Raw genomic sequence first — 19,488 nt, 5'->3', positions numbered from 1 at the left:
GGGGCGGTGGAGCAGAAGGGAATGGGCTTTGTCCCCCCGCCCAGCCCAGGGGCGGTGCGGCCAGGGCTCCCACAGCCCTTGCGCCTCACCCAGCATTCGAAAGCCATCCCTCCAGGGGAAAGCTGTCCCCTGGGGGCTCACAGGGTCCCGGTGCCATGTGGGGCTTGCTGCTCAGTGGGGGCTGGCTGCTGGCCACCAGCTACCTGGTGGGTGCCACGGGCAGCTGCCGGCACCGGTGCTGCCCGGGCAGGAACAATGCCTGCTGGGCACCGGGAGCCCGCCGGGCTCACTGCTACTGCGACTCGTACTGCGTGAGGACAGGCGACTGCTGCGAGGACTACCATGCCACCTGCCGCCATGCCGGTGAGTGCCGGGAGGGGATGGCCGGTACCCCGTGCCGGGGCAGCCCCAGGGCAGGGGACACCAGCCTGGGCTGCTGCAGCTGGTGGCAGGAGCTTGCTGGTAGCGGTTAGCCCCGTACTTGGAGCAGTAACAGGATGCATCTGGCATGCCGGCTGGGCTGGATTTGGAGCAATATCCTGATTTTCCACTTTTTTCCACACTGAACGTCTGGCTGCTCCCAGTGCAATAAGAGAGCCTGCAGGGCAGCCTGTGGGCTGCAGCTGACGGGTAGGTAGCGCTGTCGTTGCAAGCCTCAGCGCCATCAGCGTGGGATCCAAGGAAGAGGAGCCTGGGCATCACCTCTGCCGTGGCTGCGGGCAGGACCTTGCGCGGGGACGTGGGAGCCAGGGGCTGCACTGGGGGTGACAAACAGGGAGCATGGGCTTGGGGGGGGTGCAGAGCCAGCCTGCCCTGGTGACCCAAGCCCGGGCGGGTGCTGCCTGCGGCCCCCTGGACAATTGCAGCGGTCAGCCCTCCTTAATCTCCAGGGAGATTAGTGGGGTCCCAGCTCAGCGCGATGCAGAGCCGCGGCAGCGGTGCGGGGATCAAGGCCTGCGGAAGCGGCACACAATGCCACCGCGCTGGTGGGGCAGCCCCCGGCCGGGGGTCAGGGGAAAGGGGCTTCCAGGTCACCCTGGCCCTTCTCCTTCCTCCCCTCTCCCTTCAGCTGTGCCACATCTCCCCTCCTCCCCTCCTTCCATCTTCCATGCCACTGATGCTCTCCTTTCCCTCCATCCCACCCGCTCGGCCGGCAGCGGTGGGCTGCACGGTGGGGCCCTGGGGGCCCTGGAGCAGGTGCAGCTCCCCGTGCGGGGTTGGCAGCAAGGCCCGCAGCCGCCAGGTCACCGTCCCACCCCAGCACGGAGGGGAGCCCTGTCCAGACCTCAAGCAGCGCCGTGGCTGCCTGGGGGAGCACCCGACCTGTGGGACGGCCAAAGGTAACGTGGGTCCCACGGGATGCCCACCTCCCTCTGCCAGGGTGCTTTTAATCATCCCTGTGTGTCCCCCCTGCCTTCCCGGCTGGTCTTCTGCCAGAGGTGGCCAAGATACTACCTGACTCCTTCAGTCGGGACTTCAGGGATCCCTGGCGAAGAGCTGGGCGGCTGCTGCTGGAGGAGCCATCGGGGTAGGTGTAGGGCTGGGGCCCCTCTGCACACACCCCTCCCCAAAGCTGCGACCCCTTTGCAACCCCCAGACCCAAGGGCTCTTGGCCATCCCCCTGGCCATTACCTGTCTCCCCCCTGCAAACCATGGCCCCCTTGCACCCCCTCCTGGACTCATGACCCCTTTGTACCCTCCCAGAGCCAACACCGTTCTCCCCTGCCCCAACCCCATGGCGTCTTTCCAACCCCCTACAAAACCATGGCCCCTTGGCACTCCCCTCTTAGAGCTGTGGTGGCCTTGCCCCCCTGGAGCCACTACCCTCCCCACCCCCCAGACCACGGCCCCTTTGCATTCCCATACAAAGCTATCATCCCTTTGCGCCCCCTCTTAGAGCTGCGGCCCTTTTGCAACGCCCACAGCCATTACCCTCCATCTCCCCCCCCCCAAAACCATGGCCCCTTTGCACCCCCCCATCCATCAAGAAAACACCACGACCTCTTCCCTACCCTCCAATCACCTTTTTCCCCTTTTTTCCCCCCATTTCCTCCCTTTTTCCCTTCCTTTCCCCCCTTCCCCAGCTACTGTGGCTATTTTCGCCTGACACAGGTGGGCCCGCTGTGCCACGGGCGGGCCTGGAGCCGCCGCCTGCGCCGGGACAAGCAGGTGTGTGTCAAGTGCCGGGGGGGCACGTCCCACCGCCGGCCCCACTGCATCGGGCATGGGCTGCAAGGAGCCAGGTGGGTGGTAACAGGGGGAGGGGGGCTTTGGGGGTGCAATGCACCCTGAAGGGGCATGTGTGCCCTCCCCATGGGGAGCATCTCTCCATGCCCCTGAGTCATCTTCCTTTTCTATTCTTAATTATAATGTATTTATAGATAAAACTAACATTATATTATGGTATGCCACAATATGATAATACTATAATATGCCATAATATTGTAGGATAATATAATATAACTTAATATGATAGGATACATCAATAATAGGTACTATAAAACAATAATACATAATATAAAAATAGATATATTTAAATAGAAGAGAATATTTCAGCTGGAAGGGACCTACAATGACCATCTAGTCCGACTGCCAACATGTATTATTGTATATATTATATATAGAAATATATGCAATTTTTTAAAAAAAGTGTATTGAATTGCTCATGGCACGCCCCAGCTCTCACTGGCTTTTCCTTCCAGGACGTTTTGGGTGGCCGCCTCGGTGCTGGGGTGCCAGGGCTCGTGGGTGCAGGAGGGGCTGCGGCAGGGCTGTGCCTGCCCCCCGCCGGCTCTCATCTTTGTGTAGCCCCCCCAGGAAGGTAAGCTGAGCCTCCCCGTGCCACTGCTCCTTGCTGGGGAGGCAGGTGATGATATAAAAACGTGGTGTCTTTTATAATTTCACCCTCCTGCAGGCTCGCTGCTCGCCCTTGGAGCTGACTGCACGCATTTTCCATTAAGTATTTTGTTGAAGAATGGGAAGAAAGCCCTGCTCATAAAAATTAAAAATAAGGGAATTGTGAAAGTGTGGTGATTAATGGTGGAAGAATGTCAGGCTGAGGTTCAGCCTGGGTAAGAAGATGATGCGGCAGGTACATGGGAGGACAACACGATGATGTCATGGTCAGTCGTGACATCCTGCCATGCAATGAGCGGCCATTGGCGAGCAACATGAGGATGGAGATGGCATCTCTGTGTGTTTGGGCTGGCCCAGCTGCAGTGCAGTGTCGGTGAGCCAGGAAGGGCGGCTCAGCTTCGTGCTGGGGGTTGCAGAGGGAAATTAAACAGAGGCACCCGCAGTCTGCACGGGGGCAATGGTGCTGGTGGGGGTCTGGGTCTAGCCATGCGGCTCGGCATCCCCCACTGAGGGGCCCATCCAAACCCCCACCTCAGCAGGATGAGGCTGCTGTGAGGGGATGCCGTGCCATGCCAGGGCTGGCTCTCGCCGGGCTGGCCGAGGGTGCGCAGGCAGGCAGGGGGGAGCTCAAAGTGGGCACAGCCCCGCATCTGGAGGTGGGAAGGAGAGGGCAGCTCATGGCACAGCCATCCCTGCTACATCCCATGGCAGCCCGGCTGCAGGTCAGCAGCCAATGCCCATCCCAGGAGGAGTGGGCTGTCCCCATCCCCACAGTGGGGACTGTGGTCCTGGGCTGCCCCAGCTCCTGCAGACTGCCAGGTGCCCAGCTCCCTGCAGTTTGATGATTTCCAGGAGGACCTTCTCCTTCTCCAGCAGGATCTTGTCCTTCTGCAGCTGCAAGGTCTCCTGTAGCTCCAGGATCTCCATCTGCAGCTGGCTCTGCTTCTGCCGCCACTCCCCAGCCACGCTGACATGGCCTCACGAGCTGGGCTGAGACCACTGTGGCACTGATGGATGGCCTGAGCGGAGCAGAGAAACCCACTAGAGATGGAGAGGGGATGCAGAGCCACAGGGAACTGCCTACTCCCGCCCTTTCTCATGCCCCTGCCATTGCTGCACAGCCCTCCCAGCCCAGCTGCTCTCCACGGGAAGTCAGGCTGCCGGGCTGGGATGGCGATGCTGAAAGCAGACCCCAGGATCACTCCCTGCCAGCCATCCCGCAGCCTCCCAAAAGCTTAACCTGCAGGATTCGGCCTTTCCCCTGAGCCACCTCAATGTGCTGCATCTGGTGGTGGTAGCAGGGCCGTGCACCCGGTCAGGTCCCTGGCTGCCGCCGCTCCCCTCCCGCTGGGCCAGGGCCAGTGTGGGTGCTGGGCAGACAGCCACGGGAAGCAGATGTGGCCGCATCCTGTTCCATGCTGAGGTGGGGCAGCGCTGGGGCTGGGGGGATGCGGGGCACTGGGTCTTCACCTGCCCATCGGCTGTCTGCAGCTGTGAGCCAGGGCAGCACCTGCAGGGCTGGATGTTCCCGGGGGTCTGTGTGCCTTGTGGTTTGGGGGTTGAGCCCCTGGGCTGCAGTTGGGGGCTGCAGCCTGTCTGCTCCCCCATGATGCGTTTGGCTCCCACCAGAGCCCCCCCTCCCCACCACCCCTCCTGAGCAGGGAAATTAGAAGGCTTTGACATTGAGGATGTTCTTGGCCTCTTTATTCGGGATAAAGCCCAGGCTGGCCATGGCTTAAAAACCAGGTGGTTGGATTCGAGCAGCACAAGGGGGTACGAGGGGTCCAGGGCATGTGACTCCTCCTCCCACTCAGGCCCAAGGGCAGGGATGCCACACCACAGGCAGGAGTGCCCCCAGTGATGCCATACTGGTGGCCTTGGGATGGGGATGGGGAGTTAGAAAACATTGGGAACGAAGTGAGTGTGTCCCGCACGGCAAGTGGGGTTCCCCTGAGTTACACCACCGAACCTGCAGTCCTGGCTGGCAGCCAGAGAGCATCCAGCAAATGGTGGGATGTGGCAGTGTGAGCCAGAAGCCTCATGGCTACTGGGCTTGGTGTGACACCGCTCCATGCCCGGAGCTGTCAGGCAGCTCCAGATGGTGGTCCCTGTTCCCCCGGTGCATTGCCCTGGCTCAGCACAGGGGCCAGCCCACACTGCACCAGCAGCCCCTGCACCAGCACAAGCTCCTGCTCCAGCTCCTGGGTGCTGCAACCCAGCCCTGGCACGGTGGTGGCACTTTCCCCCAGCACCTGCAGCGCCTGTGCCACCAGCTGTGCCCTCACCAGCAGCACAGCCACGGCTGCGTGCAGCCTGGAACAGCCCAGCGCCTTCATCCCCCCACGGGCAGCAGCCCCTGCGGAGAGAGCGGGCGAAGGAGGCATGAGCGGGTTGGGGTCCCCCCAGGCACAGCTGGCCTGGGGGACAAGGACATCAACTTGTCTGCCCCAGGGGCTTCGTGCAGCGCTGTACCTTGGCTCCAGTGGTGCCTGCAGTACTGCAGGTCCTGTAGGACGCTGGGGCCCGCAGCCGCCAGCCAGCGCAGAGCCGAGGCACGGAGCGGGCTGCTGGCGTGTGCCTTGTCCAAGAGCTGCCGCAGGACGGGGAGCAGCTGCTGGGCCAAGACAGCCGGCTCTGCAAAAACGTTGGGTTCATCCTCCTTGTACAGGCTGGTGGCTCTGGGGAGTAAAGCCAAGGCACAAGTGAAGCCAAGGGCCGGTGCCACGGTCCCCCTTGCAGCCCGCAGGTCTGGCAGCTCACTTGTTTGCCTCCAGCTCCTCCACAATGCCCCTGAGATCGAGAACGGGGAGGTGCCGCAGTAGCGAGTTGAAGGTTTCAGGGTACTCCCCAAACTCTCTCAGGAGGAGCTGCAGGAGGCTCTGGAGCCCCATGTTGTCCTGCACAAAGATGCAGCCGTGCTGGAGCAGCCCCCTGGGGTCCTGCCGCAGGAGGCTGGCAAAACCTGAGGCCTCGTGCCGGACCTCCTGCTCCTCATCTTGCAGAAGGTGAATGCCCACGTTTATCAGCCTGGCGAAAGGGAAGAGAAGGGAAGGGAAGGCCACTGCACCTCCCAGAGCATCTTCAGCCTGCCTGAAGGGGAGGGAAGGATGAACTTCCAAGGCAATGCTTCCCCAAGGGACTTTTCTCCTGGACTGTGAAAGGCACAGCCACCACCCAAGAGCTTGCAGCTTAGGATGGTGTGGACTGCGACGGGGATCGAGGGACCCAACGATGCAGTTTGCTGCTCATAAGGGACTGGCTGCTTCTATTAAACTGTCACCCACAATTTTTTTGTAAGTTGCAAGCTCTTGGGTGCTAGTGATTTTTGAATGAGTGGGGTTTTCTTTAACACCCTTGAATTTTTTGCTGGGGAAACTTTTCACAGAGTCAATTAACTTGCAGCACACTGGGGCTTGGGCTCCAAGGAGCAGTGCTGCTAGGAATGCACCACGACCACGGGCAGCACTGCTCCTGCAAGCATGGCCACCCCAGGGGATGGGCTCAGTAACCTACCGCAGAGCCACGGGGACAAGCGAGGGACAGGCAGCGTGCAGGGATCGCCGCACCACGTCGGCACCTGCCATCTGCAAGGAGCGGGCAGCCGCCAGCCGCAGCACCTCGGATGAAGCGGACCGGCTGCACTCCTCCAGCGCTGTGCACCATCGCTCAACCAGCGGGCTGGCCTCGTCCCCGAACCTGCCAGAGGCCAGGGAAGAAGAGGGAATTCAGGCACACCCGAGGTCGCAGGACCCAGGCGCAAAGCTGTGCTGTATAGGCAAGAAGTCAGGGCTCTGTTTCCAGCAAGGACTAAGGAAAGATCTGGAAGAGCCAGGCAGAGCCCCCCTGGCAGCAGCAGGGACCTACCAGTGGGCGAGCAGCAGGCTGGCAGAGCACAGTGCCTGGAAGAGGAGGTCGGGACCAGGACACTCAGCCTCCACCACGTGCAGCAGCATCTTCAGACATGCTGCCGAGGAGCCCTGGAGCTTACAGGAAGCTTCCTGCGACCACGAGGAGGGGTCTCTGCAAAGATGCAGCAAAGCCTCAAGGTACAATCTCAGGAACTCTTTGTCCCTTCTCTCTCGCAGCACCAACCACAAGCTCTCCTAGTTGACAATGGGAAAGAATGTTCATGGTTAGTGGCCCCGGCACCGTGGGGTGGCAACCTCAGCAACAACCGGGCAAGTGCCCTGCACCCATGCACCCTCAGCCCAGGGAGCACAGCGTTTCCCAGTGAGCACCCAGGATCTCATCTGTGGAGTGCATCGGGGACCCTCTGCTTTCCTTGGTGACTTTTGAGCCTTGTCATACCAGCAATGTCAGCCCAAGAGCCTTCTCCAGCTCCTCGCATGTTCCTCCTGCCCTGGAGATCACCCAGCTCAGGACAGCAAGCTGGACATCGGGATTCGGCTGCCGGAGAAGCGAGCAGGCAGCGCCAATCCGCTCGCCATCCACCAGCCGGGCTGCCTCGCTGCACACAAAGCGGGCCATGGTTTGGTGGAGGACGGCCAAGCCCACCTGGAGGAAAATGAGGATCCCCTTTCCAACACTCGGCCTCCAGTAAGGGGTCCCCACCCCCCACCCCCAGGCTCGCTGCCAGGGCGGCTATGGCCGTGACTTTCCAGGCAGGCAGCAGCACCTGCAGCTCGGCACATCCTGGCTTCCCCCGCGGTGGGAGGCTGCCCAGCTCAGTGCTGATGGCATTGTAGATGCTTTGGGTGAAGCTGTGGCTGAACGATGCGGGCAGGAGGGCGAGGACCTGGAGGAAGGTGGCGCGGATGAGGGGGCAGCGCTGGGCAGGGGTGAGCAGCCAGCCCCGCGCCTCCAGCTGCAGAGCCACGGGGCGCAGCGCCTCGGCCGACAGCCTGTGGGGAGACACGCTGCCTTAGCACAGGGTCCCTGGCACCGCAGCGGGCGCTGTGTTGTGGCCAAAAAGCTGTGTCTCGGTGTAGGGCAACCACAGGGGCCACGGGCAGGGAGACAGCACGGGACCACTCACCCGCTGGTGCCTGGGGTGGGGGCCAGCAGTGCCTGCATCTGCAGCAGGCACCCATGGACGGTGTTGTGCGAGCGGACCTGTCCGGGTGAGTCAGGGAGCTGCTGGGCCAGCTGCAGGAGGAGCCCACAGCGCTGGGGCTGTGGGACGACGGGCACCAGCGCCTTGGCAGCCATTGCTCGCACGGCATAGATGGGGCTCCCTGCCAGCCCCAGCAGCGGCTCCAGAAAGTGAGCAGAGGGGCTGCAGAGCAAAAAAGGGACCATGCAGTGATGCTCTCGGTGGGAGTGAAACCCCCCAAGGCACCATGGGACCACCTCCCACTGCAGGAGCCCATGGCTGAGGCAGAGCATCCCCACTGCCCCACTACCTGCCAGGGTCGTCGGCACTGGGCTGCAGCTGAGCCAGGAGGGTGAGGATGGCGTGGAGAGCGGGGCGCAGGCAGGGCCCCCCCAGGGTGGGCCCCGTGGCCGCCTCCAGCTCGCCCAGCAGCACGGCGCCCAGCTGGGGATGCTGCCCGAGGAAGGCCTGCAGGCTCACCCCCTCCGCCGGGCAGCCCTCCCCACAGCTCCGCTGCTGGCCCAGCAGCCGGGACGTGAGGGCACCTGCAGGGACAGAGCCAAAAGCAGCATCAGGTCCCACCCAGCCCCTGCCGGACACCCCACCCTTCACCCCAGCCAGGGTCCCAACCCTGGAGGGCTGCACCAGTTCGGCAGGGATCTCTCCTGCTCAGTACTCACTGAAGAGCTGGATGGCTGCGTTCCTCATAGCCCAGCACGGTGAGCCCAGGCCCCGCAGTGCCAGGGCCACCATCGGTGTGGCGTGCCGCAGCAGCGCACCGCCCAGCCCTGCGCCGCGCACCAGCGTCTGCAGCACGTGGAGGGCACACACCTGGCAAGAGTGCACAGGGCTCAGCGGCACCACACAGGGATGGGGCTTGGGCTTCCATGCAAAGGGAAGATGGTGGGAAGAGACGCGGGAGCCAAGGGGCCGTCAGCTCTCGGGCTGCCGGCATGGGCAGCGTGGCCAGGGCTGCAGATTTTTGCTCACTCCGAGGTCTCTGCGCTAGCGCAGCCTCATGCTGGAGTACCCGGTGCGGCTCTCTTTAGGGGACCTCACACAGATCACCCTGTCCCCAGATGGGCTGCAGCAGCCAGGAGCTCAGTGCCCGCTGTACTCACCTGCGGGAGGTCAAGGGTCTGGTCCCAGTCCTGCGGCAGCGCCATGGTGGCCAAGGCCAGCAGCGTCTGGATGCAGCGGGTCAGCAGGGGCCGTGTCAGTGCCGGGGCCTCCCCACTGACAATGCAGAGGAAGAGCATGGGGAAGCCGGCGGCACGGCGCGTGATTGAGCTGCTCCGGGGTCCGCTCAGCGCTTCTAGGCCCTGAGGAACAAAACCCACCCAAGATATGGCTGGAAACCTGCTGGCTGGAGCCTGCAGCTGCTCTGCAGGGGAGGGCACAGGCTGCACCAGCCCTGCACTGCAGTGTCTTGACTGCCAGGTGGGTGCTCGCCCCAGGGTTGGGGGAACGTGGCCCTGTGGTTCCCCAGGGCACAGGGGGAGCGTCGGGCAGAACAGGCACGGTACCTGCTCCAGCACAGTCTGTGGGATGGCCTGCAGCTCTGCGTCTGGGTGGTTCAGCAGAGCGGCACAGAACTTGGTGAAGCCCATGCTGCAGCCCTCCACTGCTCCCTAGGGCAGAGCGGTGTCAGGCCCCCGCACCCCGGAGGCTGCATCCACTAGCCCCCCATGGCCCCCAGAAACCTCTTTGCAAAGGACAAGGAGAAAACAAGAAGGCATGATGGTGGTGGGGTTGTGGCGGGGTTTGGCACTGGGATCCCAGACGGGGGCTTCCAGCCCCATGTCCTGCCCCAGAGCAGACCCTGCCCCTCTGTGTTCACCCTCCTGCGTGCCAGTGAGAGCCCCTGGCTATTGGCCCAGGGCAGGGAGACAGCCGGAGGGGTGGGCAAGGGCCCACACCACCGCAGGTGGGACACGCTCTTACCCAGTGCCGGCACCGCAGCAGGATTTCCTGGAACACTCTGGTGGCTGTCTGCAGGGTGGGGAGCGACAGGAGGGGCCCCGATCCGGCACTCAGCGCCGGGGCCAGCAGCAGCTTGGCCAGGCCCCCCAGGAGCAGCCCTATCTCCTGGGAAGAAGTGGAAGGTCACCGGGACTGGCAGTGGGGCTGCCCCATTCCTGCCCTGCTCCACCATCGCTGCCACAGGGAAGCACAGCAGGCGCTGTCACCCCCAGCATGGGCACCCTCGGTTGCCAGTGCCATTGGGCAGTTGACCGCCAGCATGCCCACCAACACGCGCGGGCTCCGCGGCACGGCCATTTCCCAGGCAGCTGCAAGGCCTGTGCGGTGGAGGTGACCTTTTTCCAGGCAGCCACTGGTGAGGCTGTGGAGATGCCAGGAGGGGCGGCTGCAGGGCTGCAGTCAGTGCCGCAGCTGGGGTCTGTCAGCGCCTGGGAACCAGGGGGCTACATCACGGCCAGCAGGGAGGTGGCTGCTTTTGGGGAGGGTGGTGGCTGCACCCTTGCTGGCAGCGGGTGAGGATGAGTGTGGCAGTTCCGAGGTAAGGGCAGAGATTCCCCCTTGGTCCCCAGGGAGGGTGAATGCCCCAAGGGGGGCTAAAGAGCCCAGTTGCTGGGCTGGGTGGTGGGTGCCATGCCGGGCTGGTCCGGTCCCCGCTGCCAAGGGGAGGGGTGCCTACCTTCACTGATACCCAGCAGCAGGTCAGGATCAGGCTGTGCTCCTCTGACAGCAGGACTGAGTCCTCTTCCTCCTGCCCCCGGCCTTTCCCCTGCATGATGAGGGAGCCGATGGCATTTCCCATGTCAGCAAACGATGGGGCAGCAGCTGCAAAAGGGAGAAGCCTGGTTTGAGTGGAGCGGTGTGGGGCAGTGCCTGCGGGGAGTGTGGGGCAGAGGGAGGGGGATGCTGCTGGTGGGTCGGGGGACCCACGGTCCCCTGTTCGGAGTGCACACGGATGGCAGTGGCTTCTGTCCTACAGTGTGTCCCACTCAGGACACTGAGTGTACTTTACCCCGCTGCTCTTTCCGAGCCATTGCTGTAAGGGCTCTGCCAGCCCCTGCGCTCCCAAGCTGCTTTGATCTGGCAAGTGCCTTGCTGCTTCTGGAAGGCTTTTGCCTCTCATTCTGTTGCCATTCCCATGCGCAGTTGAGAAAGGGACCCAAGCAGGCACTAGCGCTCTGCTCCCGCGGTTTGCCTGGCGCATCCTTGCCTGTGTGTCCTGCTTTGGACCTCACTCCCAGCCCCACTGCTGTCCCCTGCTAGAAGCAGCAAGGCCAAAGCAAGTGCATTCCCAGGGCTGGAGGGCTGCTGGGTCAAGGATGACTGTGGTGGAGGTGGCAGTGGTTCCTGGGGCTGGCGACATGCTCACCTTGCTCATCAGCACCGGGGCCTTGCTGGCTCTGCAGAGCACCCAGGAGGAAGGAGGTGATGTCTCTTGCTGTGGTCACAAGGCGGGTGAGGAGCTCCTGCCAGCTCTGCGCTAATTCTGCTGCCTGCATGGAGGCAGCCACCTCCGGCACCTGCAGCAGGCACCGCCGCAGGGCTGCGATGGCTCCTGCACAAACAGCCATCTCTGGTCACAGCGGTAGCTGCTGCAGCCCCAGCTCTCCTGCCTCAGCTTGCAGCTGAAATGGCTCGTGAGCAGGGGAGTAAGCAGGGCCCCTCGGCGAGGGGCACGCTGGGCAAGTGGAGCAGCAGGACAGGGAAACTGAAGCAAGGACGTGGCCTCAGTCCTGCCTGTACGATTCCTGCCTGCTCCAAATTCCCAGGGAGGAGACCTGCTGCAGGAGCCACTTGCCGCCCTGCCAGGCTGGGGCCGTACCGTGCATCGGTGCAGTGGCTGCTGCCTGCAGCAGGTCCTGGCACGCCACCGCATACTGGGCTTGCAGCATGTGGAGAAGATGCTGAGCGAAGCACAGGCCTCGGTTGGGCAGCACTGGGGCTGCTTTGGCCTCCAGGTGACAAACCTTCATGGTGCTGCTGTCTGACCTGGGGGAAGAGGCAGATGCTGTCATGAGGAAGTTTTCTGTCCGTCTTTTCCTAAGCAGCTCCTCCCTGCCCTGGTGCAGGCTCCTGCACCCCAACCCTACCCTGCTCCCCACTGCTAGGCTATTTCAAACCCAAGCCATTGCTGCCCCGAGCTATAAACGCAGACTCCGGCGAGACACCGGTGCTGCCGACACACTCTCGGGGGCTGCCGTGGCACCGCAGCGGCGGGGAAGCCAAGAGCTTGTACTTCTGCAGGATGATCTTCATCAGCACAGCTCCAGCTTCAGCCTCCTGCACTCGGGGGCTGCCCAGCATGTGCTGGGCCAGCTGGAAGAGAGCCAGGGCGATGGGCTCGGGGAACGTGGCGGGGAAGTAGCGGACGAGCAGCTCTGAGGCCAAGTCTCTGATCTGCCAAGAGAGTTGGGGGGAGCTGGGACATGGGAGGGGGAAAAGCATCCAGAGCAGGGCAAGCAGGGTGGGCTTGAGCCTGCTGGAGGCCAAGGCAGGCGTCTTCATGACCTTATCTCGCCTTTATGAAACTCACCTCATTAGTGCTGTCTTGCAAGCAGCTCAGCAGCACCAGCAAGTTGGGCTGGGAGAAGAAGTCCCAGCAGCCGCTCTGCCGGGCGTAGCTCAGCAGGGTGGCCATGGTCCCTGCAGTGGGGACACAGGGCAGTGGGATGGGGTCGGCGGTGAGCACCCCCACAGCCGAGGGGTGATGTTCCAGGCTGGGTGGCTGTACTCACGTGGGGGCTGGCCTTTCTTCCTGTCAGGGCTCCAGGTGTCCGTGCAGGTCTCCAAGACAGCAGCCAGCAGGAGCAGAGCTGTCTTCTTCCTCTGGTAGTTGGAGCCTGGGCTGAGCGAGGCAATGCTGAGCTGCAGCAGCCACTCCACAAAGCCTGCGGGCAGAGAGCGTGGCAGCGAGTGGTGCCAGGCTGGGCACCCACGTGCCCATCCCCTGGAGCTGTGATGGAGGTGCTGGGGTGGCTGCCTCACCCACTGCCTGGGCCAGCTGCCCCTCTTCCTCGCCTGGCTGGCTGCCTTGGGGCACCTTCCCTCGCAGCTGGGCCAGCGAGCTGTCCCGCAGCCGGACCAGCGCCTTCCTCACCGCTGCCTGCAGCAGCTGCCGGAACGAGGAGGAGTCGCAGTTGAGGTTGAGCGGCAGGAACTCCCGCAGCAGCCGCACCTCGGTGCCCGAGAGGGGCCGGTTGGTGCTGGGGCTGCAACAGAGGAGACCCAGCGCCGCCAGCCGCACACCCTCCTCGCGGGCGCCCAGGCAGCAGGAGAGCCGCTCCAGCGCCTCGCCCTGCAGCAGCAGGGACCCCGCCATGCTCTTCTGTGCCTTCAGCAGCAAGACCCAAGCTCGGAGCGACGCCACATCCCAGCCACCAAACTGACTGGCCAGTGGTGCCTGGGTGGCCGGGAGCTGCTGCAGTGTCCATGTGAGGAGGTGGTTAGCAGCGTTGCTCTGCAGAATGGGCAGGGGGGAGCGAAGGGCCTGGGAGAGCAGGGGCAGCCAGCACAGCGCCCACCGCTCTGCCAGAGCCGCCTCCATGCCCTGCTGCCCCTCCTGCCACTCGGCGCACTGCTGCCGCACCAGGACCTTGTAGACCTCGGCAGCTGCAGGACACAGGTGGTTGGTGGAGAGACAGTTCAGGAGGTGCTGCGGCAGGTCCGGGTAGGTGTCCAGCACCTGGGAGAAAGGCAAACGACCCTCATCTCCCTGTCAGGTTGGAGGTTCCATATGGTGGGGGACAGGTCTAGGTGCAGGCCACACTGCGGTCACCCGTGACACTGAGCATCTCTGGTACCCCAAGGTGCTTTTGGCCAGCTTTTGGTGGGCATCAACAAGCAAAGCTTCCCTCCCTGCCGGCAGTCCCCAGGGATGCATCGTTGTTGCTGCAGCTCACTACCCCACCAGGGATACTATCCCTTGGGTGATGCTAAGATGGCTCCCCTGGCTGCGAAGGCTGCCTGCTCCCATGGCTAAGCTGGGCAGGAGAAGGTGACAGGCAACAGACAGAGGCTGTGCCACCCCAGCAGCAGTGCCAGCTGTGACCAAGCCTCCCCATCCCCCTGCCTTCCCTACCTGCTGGCTGCCCACGTAGGGGACGATGGCACACAGGGGCACATATCTGGCTTTGATTTGCCACGGCATCAAGACCACCCTCTGCAGCATCTGCCGGTAGAGGGGTCTCTCCTGGTCCTGGAAGTGCTGGCACTCAAGGTGGTAGATCTCCAGCAGCAGTCGGAAGGAGCTGTGGATGAACTCGGACACCCCTTCCACCTGGGGGAAGAAGGACAGCAAGCTGGAGTGGTTAGGGTGGGCTCTCTCCCCTGTCTTGCTGCATCAGAAAGACCCTTTGCTTTCCCACGGCTGTGGGCTTTCAGCACTGCCCCGTGACTGCAGGGCTAGAGCTGAGGACGTGGAGATGGCAGGCAAGTGAGCCAGCAGATGTAGACAGGCTGGGACTGCACCGGTGGGTGCTGCCTGGGGAAGGTGAAGCACTGGGACACAGTGACAGGTGCCCATGTATGACAAGTGCCCTGGCCTCAGCAGTGCAGGTCCCCCTGCCCTGCTGGGCAGCTGCAGGCAAGGGGGTTGTATTCGGCTGATGGAGCTGAAACAGGCAGGAGTGTGTTACGGGCAGGGGAACAGCAGCTGAGATGAAAGAAGGAAGGGCTGTTCCTGGCTGACATGGCATGGCCCTTCGGTACCCTGGCCTTACCGGGGTCTCAGCGTTGTCCCACACCAGCTGGGTAAGCTGCCGGAGGAGCTCGGCGTCCTGGGCCAGGACGCGCGTCCCTGTCAGGCGCCAGATGGCAGGCAGGCTCTCCCGCAGGTGCTGCAGCCACAGGGCACAGGCTGTGAAAGCAGAGAGCTCCATGCAGCCCTTGCCCTCAGACTTACCTGTGGCAAAGCTGGGTCTTAAGGGGCTTAAGGACCCCACATGCAAGGGGAGCGGTTTCCCTGTTAGGTACGCAAGAGCCCAAGGGGCTTCATATCCATTGGGCTGCAGCAAAAATTAAGAGCAGTGTCCAAACCAGCTACCAGGATCCCAAAAAGCGTCTTCCCTGGGAGAAGATGAAGCACCATAGGGGCTCTGTTTCAAACCTCCCTGCCATGGCAGGGTCGTCTCCTACCTTGGAAGCAGTAGTAGTGGCAATCCTTCTGCTCCTTGGTCAGGGCACACACAGCAGGAAAGATCACGTCCAGCAGCAGGCAGGCCTGTGGGAGCACAGTGGCTCAGGAAGCAGGCAGGCAAGGGCTTTCCAGGGTGAGAAAACCCTGCCACAGGACAGGTAAGGAGAGCACTGCCTGGTTCTCCTGCTCTTACAGCAGCTTATTGCTAGCTTTTGCTCCCTGTCTGGAAGTTCTCAGCTCCTGAGGACTTGGGAGATGATGGAGGTGGCAGAGCTGGAGGCTGCGCTCTGCCTGGCGCAGCCCTGGGTTCATGCTGTGGGAGCACAGGGCAAACACTGCTGCTGCTGCTTCTCTTGTGCAGGGGCTACTTTTGGCACTGCCTGGCTTCTCAGGCCCCCAGGAGAGGAAAATCCCTGTGCAAGTGTCTTTGGAAAAAGCAGGCCCCCGGCTAACTCGCTGTGCTCAGCAGGATGCATGGAGTGGCTGGTGCAGCCTGGCTCCATCCCCGAGGGATCCACAGCCCCTGCCGGTGGCTGCCAGCCCTCTTCCAGGGCTCTCTCAAGCCGCAGCCGTTGGGTTTGAGCTCTCCTACCTTGTGGGTGAAGCTCTCCAGCTGGCAGCTGAGGATGTCCACCTTGCAGCATGTCAGCAAACCTCTGGTGAGCACCAGCTTCTCCAGCCCATCTGGCTCCAGGTCAGGGGGGACCTCCACCGCCAGCTCCCCAAACTTCAGTTCCCCCGTGCCTGATGGGAAACGGCCGCATTGGATGGCAGAAAGACGGCAAACCCAAACACTGCTCTGAGAGCAGCCTGCCCTGGCTCATCTCAAGAGTGACTGTGGGAGGTGGCTGGTGGCAGCTGGGGGTCCCAGACCCTGAGAACGGGACACAGCAGCAGAGTCCGGCTTGGACTGCTGGTGAGTGGCACTGGCCTCTGTCCCCTCACACACAAACATACCTGTTGCTGACGTCCCCTTTGCCAGAGGCCGTTCCCGGCTCTGGATGAAGCACGCACCTTGACTGGGGAGCTGGAAGAGGGTCAGCACGGCGCTGGCCCCATCCTGGGGCTGAGGGGCTGTGTTCACCAGCATGCTCAGGGCCGTGCCCGCCAGCAGCCTCGTGTCCTTGTTCAGAGCCTGGACTCGCAGGGAAGGCAAAGGCACAGCTCAAAATCCCATCTAAAACCAAACCCCATTTCACCACCCCATCCACGCCCATGCAGGTGACTACACAGGGTCCCTCGCACAGCCCAGACACCGGGGCTGTCTCTGCAGGCTTCCCTCAGGGAGGGGAATGGGGAAAGCACCCGAGAAGGACAGCATTGCTCTGCTCCCCAAGACAGGCAGCACCATCCCTCCCCGGGGCCATACGCACCTTCCCCCATGCCACCCCCAGCAGCAGTCCCAAGAGGCTCTGCAGGGTCTCACTCTTCCCCCCTCTGCTCCACACCAGGGGGGCTACATCCTTTGGCAGCACCTGGAAGAGCTGGAGGCAAGCCTGGAGGAGCAGGAGGGACAGGGGCCACAGGGATGGCTGTCAGTATCCCTCACCTCTGAAAAAGCAGTGATTCCTCAGGGACGGCCATTTGAAGCGGCTCTGTGTGTTACATCCCTCCTGGACATCGCTGCCAGTACCCCGCCAGCCCTTGCAGGGGCTGATCCTTCCCCACCTCCCAGATTTGGCTCTTACCTTGATGACCAGGTAGCCCCACGTGCCGCCAGGCGTAGGCTGGCTCTGCAGCACCCAGCGCAAGGTGGTGGCCAGGCACTGCAGCAGTGGGGCCAGGTTCTGCCGCCAGTGCTGCCGGCCCAGGCTGCTCTCCTCCATGAACATGCACACTGTGGGCGAGGGGACAGCATCAGCCCCCGGCCCACCCAGCACTGCGCCCGCAGCCAGCCCTGCTCCTGGTTAAGCCAAGGGCTGCACTGCTGGTAAGTGGGGTGAGAACGGGGCTGGGATGCAGGGGGTGCTTTGGTTTGTCCGGTTTCCAACTGTTCCAGGTGGGTGGGCAGAGCCATCGGGTGCTACTGGGACCTGTGCAGAGATCCCACAGATCCGGCTGATCCCTTGTTTCCCCTCCCACGAGCACAGAGGACCCGGTCTGGGTGGGCAGGGCTTGTCCTGTACATTGGTGGTGTGAGCTGGGAGAAGCCCCCGGAGGGGAAGGAGCAGGGACTGACCTGACTGAAGGTCCCCAGGAGACAGCACCTGCAGGGGCAGAAGGACAGTTTGTCCTGTGTGACAAAATACTGGGGCTCGGTACCTTGGGCAGGAGGGTCCTGCCTGCGCCAGAAGCAGTCCCGGGGATGAGCAAAAGGCTGGCGTGATGGGCAGCCATGTGTCGCTGGCTGCAAGCAGGGCAAAGCCCTGGAATGGTGGGAAGAAAAGCAAAGGACCCCGGGCAGCCCAAACCAGGAGGTCCCTGTCACACAAGGGCTCCAGCAAGCCCCTGCAAACGCCAGTGCCACTGCACAGCTGGGGTCCTCTCACCTCGCTCTGTGGCACCAGGCCAGCCAGCAGCGCGCCCACCTCCTGGGCCAGCAGGGCTTCCTTCCCCACCGCCAGCCAGGTCACAATCTGCCGAGAGACACCCCGAGTCAGTTGGCCTGCCGGGACGCCCGAGGACACCAGTGCAGGGCACTTTTGGGGGAGTTCTGTGGTGTCGCCCAGGCCCCTTTGCCGGTACGGATGCAGCTGCACCAAAGCCACGCCAGCAGCGGGCAGAGGCGGCTGACACCAGCGCTCAGGGCCCGTAGCTGCTCTGAAACCACAGCCCAGCCAGCTGCACCACAGACCTGTTCCAGTTTCTGGAAAGAGCTGGAGCTGCTGGTTGCCTCCATCTGGAAAGCCAAGACACAGCGGAGCAGGGGCTGAGTCTCTGCCTCACCCAGCGCCTGCAGACCCTCGCTCAGCACCCGCGACAGCAGGAGAGCCTCCTCCAGGTGCTTGTCTTTGCATCTCTTGGTAGTACTCCTGGAACAGGACAGGGATATGGTGGGGATACACCGGCTTGGTAGGGATTGCGGTGGGGGGGAGACCCTGGCTCGGTGGGGACCGGGGTGGGTGTGCCCCAGCTTGATGGGGGTTAGGGTTGGAGTGCTCCAGCTTGCAACACTCCTCTCCCACAACTGCGCCCAGCATTGCACAGTGCGGGGGAGGGGGGAGAAGGAACTCCTCAAAGCTCCGACTCCACAGCCCAGCCCGTTCCGGCCAACGCAAGCCCTTGGTGGGGCGCAGCAGGGCGGGCAGGAGGACCCGAAACCCCCTAAAACCTGCTGCCCTGCCGCTGCAGCGCGGGCTGGATGCGAACGGGGACGAGTGGTCCCCTTGGCGCGTGCCGAGCGGAGCCCCCTCCCTCCCTCCCTCCCCGCGCCCGCGGGGTGCTCGGGGGCTCCGCGCCGGGGGATTCCCGGGGGACCCGCGCCCAGGGGATGCCGTGAGCTCCTCGCCCGGGGCCCGTGCACTTACCCCGCGAATTGCCGCAGGCAGCGCAGGCAGGAGAGCGCCGGCTGCGCGATGCCCAGCGCCCCGTAGAAGGCGGCGCAGGCCCGCGCCTCCCGCTCGGCTCCCATGGCCGGGGCCGCCAGCACCATAGAGCTGGGCCGCGCCGTGCCGGCTCAGCGGCGCCCCCTAGCGCTGCCTCCGGGCGGGCAGGCGCCGGGGGTGCTGGGGGCCGCGGGCGGAGGCGAGCCCCCCCGCCCGGCCCCCGCTCGCCTTCCCCGCAGCCCCCGGCGCCGCGCTGCAGCCCCCGCGGGCTGCGAGTCGGGGATCAAAAAGCAGCAGCATTTGAAAGCTGGTGCCACAGCGGGTGGGGAGTGCGAGACCCAGGAGGGCTGAACACCGGGGAGCTGGTGCTGCTGCCAAGCCCAGAAGCTGGACAGCGTGGATGGTGGCTGTGAGGTCTCTGAGACACCAAATGAAATGCTTCGGAGAGAAATAGTTGTCTCACTCCATCGTGCTTCATTGTGTCAGAGGAGGTTTGGTCCTCCACAGTTCTCCTGCTATGCCATGGGCACCATCCCTACTAGCCAGCATCCCTACTAGCCAGCATCCCTACTAGCCAGCATCCCTACTAGCCAGTATCCCTACTAGCCAGCATCACCATCAGCCATCATCCCTACTAGCCAGCATCACCATCAGCCATCATCCCTACTAGCCAGCATCACCATCAGCCAACATTCCCTACTAGCCAGTATCCCTACTAGCCAGCCTCCCCATCAGCCAGCATCGCCGTCAGCTAACATTCCCTACTAGCCAGCATCACTATTAACACTAACCCCCAGCAAAGGGACTCTGCTTCTTCCTACAGGATGGAATGGCCCTTGGAGAAAGAAACAGATTTATTCTAACACTTGGTGTTAACTATCATCAAATCCAAATTATTTCTCCAAGTCCTTTTTGTCAGTTGGCACAGGGTTGAACAATTTTAACAGGCATGATTTTAAGATGACATTTAAAGATCCCTT

The 19,488-nt window shown here is 63.0% G+C and overlaps 2 protein-coding genes across 5 annotated transcripts; one reads left to right on the top strand and one right to left on the bottom strand.

Annotated features, from left to right (window-relative positions):
* Nucleotides 1-136: 136 nt before the first annotated feature.
* Nucleotides 137-3,298, top strand: LOC119142342 (somatomedin-B and thrombospondin type-1 domain-containing protein-like). Of its 4 annotated transcripts, none has more exons than XM_037375210.1 (6): nt 137-363; nt 1,158-1,340; nt 1,438-1,528; nt 2,085-2,243; nt 2,703-2,821; nt 2,915-3,298. In XM_037375210.1, exons 1-5 carry the CDS (start codon nt 156-158, stop codon nt 2,806-2,808), a joined length of 747 nt encoding a protein of 248 aa, XP_037231107.1. In that variant the 5' UTR covers nt 137-155; the 3' UTR covers nt 2,809-2,821; nt 2,915-3,298. The 4 variants fall into 4 exon arrangements, with proteins under 4 accessions (XP_037231107.1, XP_037231088.1, XP_037231078.1 ...); XM_037375191.1 differs by lacking the exon at nt 137-363 and having other exon boundaries at nt 469-1,340; nt 2,113-2,243; nt 2,915-3,007; nt 3,092-3,298; XM_037375181.1 differs by lacking the exon at nt 137-363 and having other exon boundaries at nt 469-1,340; nt 2,113-2,243.
* Nucleotides 3,299-4,543: 1,245 nt separating this feature from the next.
* Nucleotides 4,544-18,628, bottom strand: LOC119142316 (thyroid adenoma-associated protein homolog). Its single transcript, XM_037375121.1, has 31 exons — nt 18,491-18,628; nt 17,818-17,995; nt 17,513-17,599; nt 17,203-17,389; nt 16,712-16,860; nt 16,397-16,519; nt 16,038-16,158; nt 15,616-15,767; nt 15,023-15,107; nt 14,608-14,744; nt 13,968-14,165; nt 12,875-13,571; nt 12,625-12,777; nt 12,423-12,532; nt 12,126-12,286; nt 11,712-11,878; nt 11,259-11,444; nt 10,569-10,714; nt 9,854-9,997; nt 9,436-9,540; nt 9,031-9,231; nt 8,590-8,740; nt 8,220-8,454; nt 7,853-8,092; nt 7,493-7,718; nt 7,165-7,371; nt 6,721-6,959; nt 6,370-6,552; nt 5,617-5,883; nt 5,329-5,534; nt 4,544-5,212 (listed from the first exon to the last, which is right to left on the bottom strand). Exons 1-31 carry the CDS (start codon nt 18,613-18,615, stop codon nt 4,941-4,943), a joined length of 5,838 nt encoding a protein of 1,945 aa, XP_037231018.1. The 5' UTR covers nt 18,616-18,628; the 3' UTR covers nt 4,544-4,940.
* Between the last annotated feature and the right edge of the window lie 860 nt (nt 18,629-19,488).

This window comes from Falco rusticolus, chromosome 1, assembly GCF_015220075.1.
Source record: "Falco rusticolus isolate bFalRus1 chromosome 1, bFalRus1.pri, whole genome shotgun sequence".
Lineage (NCBI taxonomy): Eukaryota > Metazoa > Chordata > Aves > Falconiformes > Falconidae > Falco > Falco rusticolus.
The sequence above is the reverse complement of the archived record's forward strand: the minus strand, read 5'-3'. Positions and strand labels throughout refer to the sequence as shown.

Bases quoted from the DNA above. Each gene is read 5' to 3' on its own strand.
- LOC119142342 (XM_037375191.1), top strand. From the start codon at position 920: ATGCAGAGCCGCGGCAGCGGTGCGGGGATCAAGGCCTGCGGAAGCGGC. The intron at 2,244-2,702 runs GTGGGTGGTAAC...TTTTCCTTCCAG, and splicing joins CATGGGCTGCAAGGAGCCAG to GACGTTTTGGGTGGCCGCCT. The intron at 2,822-2,914 runs GTAAGCTGAGCC...ACCCTCCTGCAG, and splicing joins TGTGTAGCCCCCCCAGGAAG to GCTCGCTGCTCGCCCTTGGA.
- LOC119142316 (XM_037375121.1), bottom strand. From the start codon at position 18,615: ATGGTGCTGGCGGCCCCGGCCATGGGAGCCGAGCGGGAGGCGCGGGCC. The intron at 14,166-14,607 runs GTAAGGCCAGGG...TTCTTCCCCCAG, and splicing joins GGGACAACGCTGAGACCCCG to GTGGAAGGGGTGTCCGAGTT. The intron at 5,213-5,328 runs GTACAGCGCTGC...CTCTCTCCGCAG, and splicing joins CAGGCACCACTGGAGCCAAG to GGGCTGCTGCCCGTGGGGGG.